At 50.6% G+C, this 12,437-nt stretch overlaps 4 protein-coding genes across 4 annotated transcripts; 1 reads left to right on the top strand and 3 right to left on the bottom strand.

The window, feature by feature from the left end:
* Positions 1-198: 198 nt before the first annotated feature.
* On the bottom strand, positions 199-1,101 carry T310_10123 (uncharacterized protein; the record flags this gene model as incomplete). Its single annotated transcript, XM_013467453.1, has 1 exon — positions 199-1,101. The coding sequence occupies one exon, from the start codon at positions 1,099-1,101 to the stop codon at positions 199-201; it is 903 nt and encodes a 300-aa protein (XP_013322907.1).
* Positions 1,102-2,282: 1,181 nt separating this feature from the next.
* T310_10122 (uncharacterized protein) lies at positions 2,283-2,989 on the bottom strand (the record flags this gene model as incomplete). The annotated part of the gene is made up of 2 exons (XM_013467452.1): positions 2,283-2,783; positions 2,981-2,989. The coding sequence occupies 2 exons, from the start codon at positions 2,987-2,989 to the stop codon at positions 2,283-2,285; spliced, it is 510 nt and encodes a 169-aa protein (XP_013322906.1).
* A 1,844-nt stretch (positions 2,990-4,833) lies between these two features.
* Positions 4,834-5,412, bottom strand: T310_10121 (uncharacterized protein; the record flags this gene model as incomplete). Its single annotated transcript, XM_013467451.1, has 1 exon — positions 4,834-5,412. One exon carries the CDS (start codon positions 5,410-5,412, stop codon positions 4,834-4,836), a length of 579 nt encoding a protein of 192 aa, XP_013322905.1.
* A 528-nt stretch (positions 5,413-5,940) lies between these two features.
* On the top strand, positions 5,941-8,082 carry T310_10120 (RNA helicase; the record flags this gene model as incomplete). Its single annotated transcript, XM_013467450.1, has 5 exons — positions 5,941-6,217; positions 6,849-7,259; positions 7,316-7,676; positions 7,729-7,986; positions 8,037-8,082. 5 exons carry the CDS (start codon positions 5,941-5,943, stop codon positions 8,080-8,082), a joined length of 1,353 nt encoding a protein of 450 aa, XP_013322904.1.
* Positions 8,083-12,437: the final 4,355 nt, after the last annotated feature.

The raw sequence follows: 12,437 nt of genomic DNA, 5'->3' as shown, positions 1-12,437 counted from the left end.
ATCAAAAAGAGATAGAAAAGCGGAGATAGATTGATCATCAGTCTTTGATGCTTTGATTCAATCATTATATTATTAGTCCTGACTCGTCTATTGGTGACCCCTGAGACAGAGAATTATTATACTGTACAGTACATTCAGCTATGCGCACATTGTCCTGCAAGGCGTAAGTCTGTCGGTCAATAAGATAGATCCAGCAAACTACAAATCAGGATCATCTGCGTCTTCAACTCTGGCAGTAGTAGGAACACGAGACGGTTCCGGCTCCTCCTCTAGTTGTTTCAACATGTTCTCTACGTCCTCCTCTTCTTTGCTTGGATCAGTGCTGGCGCTGGCATTGACATTGGCATTGCGATCCGACGAAGTCTCAGTCCCTGCCTGGGCTGGGACTGTCGGTACGTAGCCTGCCTTTTCCAGTCGGTCCATCTCTTCCGGTTCAACCAGTTTCCCCTGTCCCTTGATGGCGTCCTGTTTCTGTCGGACGACGGTCGGCACGAACTTGCTGACGGCTTCCTTCCGCAGATCCCGGATCTGGGGCGCGGCTTCGTAGACGATCTTGGGTTCAGGCGTCACCTCCGGCTTCGGTGGCAGTGGGTGCGGTTGACGCTCTCCTCCTCCTCCTTCGCCTCCAGCAGGCTCCTTCGGTCGCGGGCGCGGGATCGGAGGTGGAGTATCCCTGGGCATCGGAATCCTGCGAACGCTCTCGTCCGTGTCGCTGCTATCGCTCTCTTGCCACTGGTGGTGGTCCCCTTCTCTCCTCCTCTTTCCCAGGACGCCGCTCCGGTTTTCCTTTTCCCTCTGCGGTGCCTTTGTTGGGAACTGTGGCGCTTTGTCGCCCAGGGCCTCGCGAGCCTTGAGCACCGCACGGAGCTCCTTCTCCAGCTCCTCCAGGATCTGCTTCTCACGCGGCCTCAACGGCTGTCCGGACTCCTCGATCGCCTTGAGGTCGTTGATCTGCCGCTGGATCCGGTCCGGGTTGCGGCGCGCCAACTTCTCATTGCGTCGTGCCTGGACCTCCGCTTTGCCCTTCTTGATCGCACGCTGTTTCTCTAGCTTTCGCTGCGCCTGTGCGGGGTTGATGGCGCGCTCCTTGTCTTTGGCCATGGCGGAGGCGATCTCAAGGGAAGTCTTCTTGGGTGATGATAAGTTGGACGGTCAGGCGTCGGTGCAGGGATCGTCTTTTTTTTCTTGGGTAAAATCAGGCCGCAGAAACGTTGACGACAGAGCAAGCTTTGGAAAGCTACACGCTCGTTAGCTCTTGCAGCAGACTAGAGCCGCCGCCGGTGGGATTGTAGGAAGCTCACAGGTGCAAAGAGCCCCGAGGGCCCAGAGAGCTGCATGCAACGAAGAGCTCGCTCCTCCAGTCGCCGCTCGCTGGCGGAACTCGCGCGACACCAACCCAATAACAGCCGCCCGGAGTCCGCAGTGCTTCAGCCTCACACGTTGGGCAGCGGAAGAGGACTGGAGAGGGAAAAAAAAAAATCAAAAAATCGATGGTGGCGGACAGGATGGCATTGGGGATTCACGCCCAAGAAAATGGACGACAGGACAAGCGGCGATGGCGCGGATGCTGGGCAGGCCACCGCCCGTTCTCGACTCGGGCTGCGATAACGCGGGGGCAACACTGGACGAGATGTCCGCAAGGTCCAAGAGCCACTCAGGCCTCGAATCGATGGTGAATGCTGTAGACAGAAAAAAGAGTGATAACCACTGATAATATAACTACACCAGTAACACCATTGCCGCCTAAGGCACCTCTGGAGCCATCGTCTGGAACGCATCCTACACAATTGCTGCTGCCATGCCCAGCCCACTGCTCGACGTCGATCCAGCAGAGGAGAATTGATCCGGCTCTCGTCGTCTGCCATAATTGCTTTTTTCAACCCCCTTCGTCCTGCCAGCCATCCTACGCCTGTCTCCCCTCGCTGGCGGGCGTTGACTATCCCCCACACGCCCACCGCTGCCTTCTTCCGCCTTTTAGCCATCACTGTTCTCCGGCCGCCCTACTCTTTTCTCCCACCCCCTCCTCCTCTCGCCAGCCTCTCTTCCTCTCTCTCTCTCTGTCCATCTCTAGCGTGAGGGGCCGCCCGCAGTTCCTGCATTGCTCAGCGCTGCCGGGCGTATCTGCCGCCGTCTCCCCACTGCTCGTTCTCTGTCTCCTGTGTAACGCGCGACAGGCCGCCGCGGTTGCGTTCTTTGCCGCCGACGAACCATTGCGCCGGCGATTCACCTTCGTCCTCCCAGCCGGCCTCGCTCAACCCTGGCTGGCAGTCATCCGGTTCCCTTCAGCGCCAGGGAGAGAGCGCCGCTGTGAGTGTGGACATCCCCGTTAAGCTCCGATTCTCCTCCTCCTGCCTCCCTCCCTCGCCGTCTCCCTCTCGCGCTTCCCCCCTCCCGACGGCAACCGCTGCTGCTTCATCCTCCCCTGCTGTGCCCGCCGCTGCCGCCTCTCCAGTCATCATGAACTGCCGTCTGTCGCCTGTCTCTGGATCCAGATCGATCAGCGCCTTTTCCACCTCGTCGCTGTAACAGAGCATGTCTCTGCCGGGACCCAAATGTCCGTCGCAACCTCCATCCCCGATACCTCCCTTGGCCTTACCTCCTCCGAGATCCAAATCCTCCGACAGCAGCAGCAGATTGCGCTCCAGGGCGGGCATGCTGGCAACGTCTCCAGAGGCCGAGGATCGGGCCGGGACAGCAATTCCAGCTCCCGGGCTGCCAGCGCCGCCAGCAGTCAGGGCCGCCTGCTGCTGGATCCCATGAGCCTGAGGGCCCTTTCTCACCAGCTGGATCACCTTCAGGAACAGATCCGGGGCCGCATTGAATATGTACGTCACCCTAATCCTTCAGACTTTCTCTCCGTGTGAACGCGCCTGGTCTGACAATGGGAACAGCTGGAAGAACAAATGCAACAGTCAATCCAACACAGCTATGACCGTGCGGGCAATGTCATCCGTGACGCTGACGCCGAAATCGCACGTACCCGTTCCATTCTTGCCTCAATCGACGAGTTGGAGGATGAGCTTGCCAAGATCGGACACATCAGAGATATTGTCAAGTCGTTTCGCGCCAGAGTCGAGGGGCTTGACCATCGCCTGGATCAAGCGGCACGCAGGCGGTGACAGTCAGTATCCATCATGTCGCGGTTTGTCACCGATGGTACCGAGTCTGGACCCATCATCGGGCCCTCTCAGATTCAAAACTCGGCATGCGCTATGAGATTCGCCTCATCACTCTCCTGCTCTGCTGCCCTGGGGGCTTCGGTTACCAATATGGAGGTCCTGGTTGACCGCGGGGAGGTCTTCCTGCCTGCCATATCCGTTACATACCCTCTTCGTTTCTTTTTTGTCGCCGCTTTGCCTAAAGCCTGTTCGCAAAGAAAAGAGAATTGCTTATACAACGACCTGGTCCTCGCGGACGTACACCACGCCCTTAATCTGCGCGCAGCTAGCATCGCATAGGGGCCCTTGTAATGACATTCAGCCTAAAGAGCTTTGATGTTCTCTGTTTATTTTTATTTTTACTATTTTTTTAACCATTTTCTTTGCCCATGATTTCTTCCAGGGAGAAATGATATCATGACTGATAAAGAATATGCCTCGCGGCAAATCAGGATTCCCCCAGTTCACGACTGTATTTCTCACTTGACGAGGAATAGGAGGCGATCGGTGTATCGGAGTTCCTATTCCTTTTTTTTTAATTTTGGGGTTTGTGTTTTTTGTTGTCATTTTCAATTTTTTTTTCTGAGATTTGTTCATATATACACTTTCTGCTCACGCTACCTATTATATTGTCTTTTGACGAAGCTTTCTCTCGCTGTCTCTCTATGCACCCTGCATGCATCACTCACTTTGGGAGGCAATCGAGTGCATTTACGATACGTTCATTTCAACGATCTTCTCTACCCTTTATGTCATGTTGCTATGCTTCTTTCGTTCTACAATGCTGCTCGATCAGGTGGTCTCTGATAATGTGTACCTTCATTCCAGTTATGTTCTCGGATCTCTCTTTGCTAGGGCATGAGCATATATATGGAATGGAAGAGACAAGTGTTATGAGACAGAACTCACAGAGCTTCTCTGTTTGTTTGTAACTTCCAAGTATTGAGTTTATTGTTTCTGCAGATGATACCTCCATGACATAACGCGTTGTTTCGACAATATTAATCTTTTTTCTGGATTGTTGCCAGGCAGAGTGAGACTATCCAATATCTCTCTCCCTCAATTGCCCTTGAATTGAGAATAGTTGACGAATCCATTTTTCATGACTCGATTTACTAGGCTAATATTTACGGGAAACCCCGTGGATCATATGAAAGATCAGACCGGAGAGTAATAACCTGCGTAGGTAATAAATCATGTTCTTCGCACGGAGAAGCTGCGGCGTCAGCTCAACTCAGCTCCCTTATGCCATCTTTGCAAGTACAGGAACTAGGTAAATATGCTAGCGTCGAAGTAATTGCCGCTGACGAAGCACACCTCTGCAAGAACCAAGCAAGTCTGTCGAGCAAGACAAGGGATCCAGTGGTGTTCACCAGGATGCTAAATTATCGGCATGTCCTAGGGGTGATGCTTCGTCGACTGCGTCTCCCACTTCACATCCGCAAAGAATATATCAGGGCCATGACTTGCCTGTTTTGTGTTGAGAGGCAAGCAGGCGTTTTTCTATCCTCGTTGCTGCTGGATGGGAAAACTCCAAACTCTGCGGCACAAGCACAAGGCTGGCGATCAATGTGGGAGCCGAGGTTGGAGGTCTATCGCAAGTGTCCATCCTTGCGACCCCGCATCTTCTTTCTAGTGTCGTTTTCTCTCAACGCTCACCAAGATCTCTGCAGAGCTACGACACCCCAGACTGGTCCTTGACTACTTCTTTGTTCTCCTTCCGGCGTTCAGACAGCTTCTTGCTGCGTTTGTCAGTCTGGGGGAAGCGCTTCTCAGTTCCACAGGCTGTACAACGAACCACCCGGACATCTGCCCAGGGCTTCTTGCGATCCCGGCTGGCGTTTTGAATCTCCTCGACGCAAGTGACGTTGGGGACAAGGAGGATGTCGCAGCGCTTGCAGAAAGAACGTTTGACCTCGACCGGCAGGCGAAGCTGCGTTTTCAGGGACACCCCGCGCATCTGGGAGATGTACTGCCGGGGAAGAGACAATGAAGCAACCTTGGCGGCGTTTTCTTTGGCGCGCTGCATTTCCTTCAGGATCTTGTCGTTGTCAACGATCTCTGGGACTGTTCGTGGCGCCCTCGGCGGGGTATTATTGTCGTGGGTGGTCGTAGTCTCCCCCGCATTGTTGTTCTCTGAGCTTCCGTCCGGTCTGGGGAGAGCTGTGTGCGCAGACTGGAGATAGGCGGCCGCGCGGTGCAGATAGGATATTCGCGCCCGAAGGTGGCTCTGCGCTCCCCCTTTCTTCGCCATCCTTTATGGTTGCTGTTCTTTCTTTCTTTCTTTTGTGCTGTTTGTAGAACGACTCCGGCGACAAAAGGAGCAAGGCCGCTTAAAAGAAATAAACAAGCTGGTGGCCATCGATTCTTGAAATCTCGAAGATCGCCCAGCACCGCATCGCACCAATGACAGCGTCCGACACAACGGTGGCGACGGGACTGCGCTGCGCTAAACCAATACTGGCTAGTGCGACCACGGTGAGGCTGAGGCGGCTGACTAAGCTGCGGCTGGGCATCCAGCTCTTCTCTTCACTCCATCCCTCGCGACCTCTGTTCTTCTGTTTCTTTCATCCACTTCCCCCCTCTCAACTAGCTACGATCTCTTCGCGTGGAAGCATTCTTGCAAAACACCCGATTGCGTCCCAGTGGTTCCGCGATTTTCGGAACTTGTCGACATTTCCGCCCATTTTCGGCGTTTCTCTTCGTGTCCAGGCGCGTCTGCCAGTCGCGGTTCTCCAACACTCGCTGACTCCTTCGTTTTCCACCCGTCTCACAACCCACCATGTCTCACGAGGAGGATCTCATTGACTACTCCGATGAGGAGCTCCAGACGACCGATGCGGCAGCCACCACGACGACGACGACGACGACGACTGCCACTGCCGCTCCGTCGAACGGAGCAGCTCCGACCAAGAAGGGTGACCTGACCGTCACTGGAGGTCGTCCGGACAAGAAAGGCAGCTATGTCGGTATCCACTCGACCGGTTTCCGCGATTTCCTGCTCAAGGGAGAGCTTCTACGTGCCATCACCGATTGCGGTTTCGAACATCCATCGGAGGGTTAGTCTAATCACACACACTTTTTATCTCCTGCAAGCTTTCCTCCATTATCCCACATTGCCACGTCCGTCCATCCTCGCGGGGGAAGGCTGTCCGTCGCGCGATAAAAGTTCTGTCCCGCCCTGCAGGCGACACGAGGATCGCCCATGGTTTGTTTTGTCTTCGGGGAAATGATCTCGAAGATTGCGCTACGCTGTATTTCGCCTGCGGCGAGTGTGTCGGTCGTTTCCTTTGAGAGCCATGCATACCCTTAAATCCGACGTGGCGAATTTGTATGATTTCTCAAATTCTTGCCACAAAGGGGGATTGCTAGCTTTTGCGGAAGGAGGCGTCTGAAGGGCAGAAAAATCCCCATGTCTTCATGGGAGTGCGTCCTCGTGTCGGCCTGCAGAAGGTTTCGAGTTGGACCGGGGATTGCACTGTGGAACACATCGTGTTAATGATTGGATTTTGCTTGTCTGGGCTTCTGAGCGGAATTTGATTTTCCTTTTTTTATTTTTCGCATCATTCGTTTGTTTTTTGAGTTTGCGACTCCGAGGGGATGGACGGACGGACATTTACGCGATGCGATTCCGTTTTCTCAAATTTTCGTGCTTCGAACAAAGTCTAACATTCCACTTCGCCCATACAGTTCAGCAAGTCTGTATCCCGACTGCTATTCTGAATGTCGACGTCCTCTGCCAAGCCAAGTCTGGTCTTGGTAAGACCGCAGTCTTCGTCTTGACGACCCTGCACCAGCTCGAGCCCGTTCCTGGAGAGTGTCAGGTCCTGGTTATGTGCCACACCCGCGAGTTGGCCTACCAGATCAAGAATGAGTACGCGCGTTTCAGCAAGTACCTGCCTGATGTCAAGACCGCCGTCTTTTACGGAGGCACGCCGATGCAGAAGGACATCGAGCTGCTCTCTAATAAGGACACGTACCCCAACATCGTGGTCGGAACTCCGGGTCGTCTGAACGCCCTGGTTCGGGAGAAGAAGCTGTCTCTCCGCAACATCAAATGCTTCGTTCTCGACGAATGTGACAAGATGTTGGATCAGATTGGTAAGTTCTGGACTTCATGACTCAAATGGTACCCGTGCTCACGTTTCTTTTCACAGACATGCGCCGTGACGTTCAGGAGATCTTTCGCGCCACGCCTGCCGACAAGCAGGTCATGATGTTCAGCGCCACTCTTTCACAGGAGATCCGGCCGGTCTGCAAGAAATTCATGCGGAACCCGCTGGAGGTTTACGTGGATGATGACACGAAACTCACCCTCCACGGTCTCCAGCAATACTACATTAAGCTCAGCGAATCTGAAAAGAACCGGAAGCTCAACGATCTCCTGGACAGCCTGGAGTTCAACCAGGTCATCATTTTCGTCAAGAGCACGGTGCGCGCAACCGAGCTTGACAAGCTGCTGCGCGAGTGCAACTTCCCAAGTATCGCGGTGCACTCGGGTGTCAGCCAGGAAGAACGGTACGTTGGTCCAACCCGCTCATTGGGAAGACTAGTTTCTAACTTGATGCAGTATCAAACGCTACAAGGAATTCAAGGAGTTCAACAAGCGTATCTGCGTTGCCACTGACGTGTTCGGCCGTGGTATCGATATCGAGCGAATCAACCTTGCCATCAACTATGATCTGCCCGCGGACGCAGACTCGTACCTGCACCGTGTGGGTCGTGCCGGTCGGTTCGGTACCAAGGGTCTGTCCATCTCGTTTGTGAGCAGCGAGGAGGACGAGAGGGTCCTGAAGGAGATTGAGAAACGTTTCGAAGTGGCTCTTCCGTAAGTTCGCCGTCTTTGAATTGTAGTGATCTTCACTAACGGGCATGCAGCGAGTATCCTGAGGGCGGAGTTGACGCCAGCACCTACATGGCGTGAATTCAAAGATATTGAATTCGATTTATTACTCGCCTTTCTGTTGCCGAACTTGTGGTCCTCTGTTGCGTTGAAGTGATGATCCTCGATATTGTACCAAAAGGGATTTTTTTCTTTCTTTTTGCGGGGAGACTTAGCAGAAATTGAGAAAAGAAACAGAAAGGAATCTGAAAAAAAATGTTTTTTTTCCCCTTTACCTTTTTTTTCTCCCGTTTTTCTTTCTTTTAAATTCGTCTTGATATGTACTCGGGATGGGACAACTATTTAGATTACTGAATGCAAGGGAAGTTTTTGTGCTGTGTTTGAAATTTTTACTCTAGTATCGACTAGGTACGCCGTCCAAGTCTTCGAGAAGGCTTCTGGTATAGGTTGAACTTGTGGGTTAAGACAGGAAGGTAGGCGAATATAGCAGTAAGCAAGGAGTTAGCAAGGAGTTTTAGTCTTTGGTCGAGTAGTAGGTAGGTAGGTAATAAGTTAAAGAAATATCTTAATAAGCTGTAGGCTTTAACTATGTGTATGTGCATGCAATATTTTCCTTCTAGACCAAGATACGTAAGTAGTGTAGTGTAGTAGTGTAGTGTTCTTTTCATCTTCTTGTTTTTGCTCGTGTTTTAAAAACTTTTTTTCCCCTCCAATGTGTTTCTCTCTCTTCTTTTCTTTTCTCTGCTCTTCTTGTTTTCTTTTCTTTTTTTTTTTCGAGTACATATTAAATTGCACCTACCTCATCACATCATTTGAAATGACAAGTCTTACAGTAGATATATATAGGAAAGATAGATAAATAAAAGATCAAAGGAGGGATATAAAACCAAAAGTAAAAAAAAAAATAAAACGAAAGCGAGAACGCTTAAGCAACTTAATTAAGGGAGATAGACAGGTCTGTATGCAGTTAGCCTTCTGAATGAATGAATAATGAGATGAGATGGGATGGAATTTCAATCAGATAAACAAACAAATAAATATATGGCACGCACATAATCGAGATAGGAAATTCAACAGGGAGAAGGATTCTTAAAAGATTTTTATTTATTTTATTTTATTTTTTCTTCAAAAAAAAAAGTCGAAGAGAGGAAAAAAAAAGAAAAAGGGGTGGCGCGTCGACGCGACGCGACGCGACGCCACGACGACAATCAACAATTGATGATCAATCAATCAAGATGTGAGATGTTATATATATGCAGCACTCATCCAATGATATCTATCTCTAGCAAACGCCATGATGGAGCACAGTAAGTTAAGTACATAGTGCAGTAGTACAGAGTACATCCTTACAAATTGACATGAAGTGCGGCTGCAGCTGCAGCTGCAGGGGGAGGAATCACCATTATGCAAAATACAAAGAAATATACTGTCCTAGTGACTAACTTATATAATAGGGGCAATGGTGGAAAGGTTACACATCACATCACATCACTTGGACTTGCCTTGTCAGCGTCTTTCCCTTCTTCCGCTGTCTATTTATCTAAGCCTCACTCAGGCTTTAAGAATTACTAATTCAGCTCAACTCGCTTGTCCAATAGTTGCAACGTCAACATGCAGAGATTATTTGCTTGTTTGGTACTATTATATTAGGTATCTAACTATCCATGTACAGAGTACAGAATACTCTAAGTTGGTAGCAGACTGAATTAAGATTTAGCAATGCTAGTCTGATTATGTTATGCGTATATTGATGACGAACCCAGCAGGGAATATATAATAATATATCCTACAGTAAGAAGAGTACGCTCGTATGTATATAGTTCAAATCTTAGATACCTTGCCAGCTTGCCACGATTAATCGAGCCTGGCACTGACGTGTGGTACTTAAATAAACAGGTAGGTAGGTATTATTAATTAAAGTCTTAGGAGGATTAGAATCTATGATATTATTATTATTATTTAATAGTTTGGTTACCAACAACCATATGTATGGATTGGATGAATTGATCTGTCTATACATATGAATGGGATGGTTGTTTATTTTACTGTCTCACTCACGTCCTGAGTCGACGTCTTTAGTCCTGACGGTGCGGACGGAAAATACGAGCCGAACGGGACGAAATCGCTATAGAGTACTGAGCATCTCAAGGACTCTCAGGAGTGTGTTTATTATTGATTTGATGACGACGATATTATCTCATCAGAGGCTACTTTACTCAATAACAATAACTACTTACTCCGTACGGAGCACCCCCGTTACCCGTACCCACGGAGGACCCGCCCAGTCTCGGTCCTCGGTTCGAGAACCTACAGAAAAAAGAGAAAGATAGGGGAAAAAAAAAGTGATGATTTCATAACACTCCGTATGGAGTACACCGTCCGGGACTATATGTGGGACTGGGCCGTGGCAACATGGCTCGTGACTCGTGACTGGAGTTGGATAGTTATTTTTTTTGTTGTTGTTGTTGCTATGAGGAATGTGACGCAGTAATATTAGAGCTTCCCCATGTACTCTGTACTCTGTACAGTACATACATAGTTATCAGAAGAATACGTGTTAGACTGTGCTAAAGTATGCTGAGTTCCAAGTTGATGTAAGTCCACGCGTACCTTTATAAATCATTAATTAATAGCTAACCCTAGTACTCCCTAGTCGTCGTACACGTCGACTCGGCGGCTGTGGCAGCTGTCATCGTTAGTACCTATAGCTCAATCAAGCTATGAGAAACGACGGAGAAACATCCGATGCGAAACCTCTGGTTCACCAGACGACAATGCAGTGGCTGACATTCTAGAACCTTAGTACGGAAGACGGTATCCTCCGTCCCTGGCCGTACCGCTGGACGGTGGATGAGGCCATGGAACCGCGCAGTGGATAGCTACCTTCACCCTGGCACACGGCAGCACTAGCAGCCTGGTCGGGCCCGAGGATCGAATTATTATTCTTATTCTTAGCAGCACCAACGCGTTCTGATCGGAGCCGGCGCCCCTGGACGCAGCGGCCGGTCGCCTCCTCATTCCCGACGGACCCGCCAATCCCCACTGGACCCGGACAAGTGGAGACGCCATTAGGCAGAGGTCTAGAGCCTGCTGCCCCGATTCAAAGAAAAAACAGAAAACAAAAGAACTGGATATCCTCATGCAACGGCGTCGTGAAGCACCTTCACGATTCCAAACCAAGTTAGCTGCTCCATAAGGAATGCCTCTGGTTTTGCTTTGGTGAAGCGTGAAGTTCACCGGTCCGACAATAATCGCCCTTCTTGACTTAATTTTAGAAGGCAGGGTGGACTCCCTTCGTAATCGGTACCATGCGCCGAAGACTCCCGGACAGCACCCCTGATTCCACAAAGTTCAGGCCTCGTGTAACGGCTTGTTCCCTTCTGTCCCAAGGATGCAGCGAGTGGGTACACGGATGAGTAATGACAGTCGTCTACGCCGGTCAAATTCTGTGGAATTATTTCAGTGCTGCCCGGCTGGTGTCCATACATGCACGATCTGACAGCGAATATCCCAGGCACAGACTATCTTAGGCCTATACGGATTGGTAGAGGAAGGTGTACAGAACGGTACTCCGATTGGTGTGCATTAAAGAATTGTCTGTTTATCGCGTTGCTTTTCGAATGGTGATCGTCACCCTGCCGAGTTTTAAGCTCAGCCGGCAAGTCGATCAGCCCAGTTGGCTGCGCCGCTGCGGCTGGTCGATCGCCCACTCCAAGAGGCTGCTGTGGCTTTGCTGCACGGAGTACATACTCTGTTCGGAGTACGGTCCATGAGAATAACGATGCAGATGCTGCAGATCGACCAGTGAGATGCAGTTCGAGTCGGATTCGCACTAGACAGGGTTTACTCGTGTGCACGAGTACAATTAATATTCTTGTGTGAAGATCGGTGATAAGCCACATACCTCGCGGAGTGGCTCTATTGCAGTCAATTATTGAAGAGGGGACGTGTTTCTGCAGGCGAGCGACGCACGCGCACGCGTTCCTCGTGGAGGTTGGTGACAAGAAGAAATCTGGCTCATCCTGGTGGAGGACTGAAGCTTGTACAGCCACTGAGCTGCGGTCTGACGCGGGACCTGCCTATCACTGCCGAAGACGCGGGCCTCTTGCATACCAGAGATTACCAGGAGCAACGGCAGACTGACAAGTAGCATCGGCACAACTCAGATACAATCCCTCTCTAAGTCTCTATCTCTGTAGAGCTTTGAGTCCGAGTACTGAGGAAAGGAACAAAAGTAATGCGGTGATAGCGTCCATAGCTGGTGGCCGCCCAAGCTTAAATTCAGACACGGACATCTATGACAGACGTGATCCCGCAGATTCCTGTCGATTCGACGTCGCATCGAGTATTGACGAAGTGGATGTTTTGGCGTTTCCCAATCCGGGATTATCCTGGTCACGATAGCCAAACATCAGCCACTGGCAAGGTAGGCGCTG

This window comes from Rasamsonia emersonii (genome assembly GCF_000968595.1).
Source record: "Rasamsonia emersonii CBS 393.64 chromosome Unknown ctg1118621762391, whole genome shotgun sequence".
In the NCBI taxonomy this organism is placed as follows: Eukaryota; Fungi; Ascomycota; class Eurotiomycetes; order Eurotiales; family Trichocomaceae; genus Rasamsonia; species Rasamsonia emersonii.
Note: the sequence above shows the minus strand (reverse complement) of the source record. Positions and strands in the feature narration are given on the sequence as shown.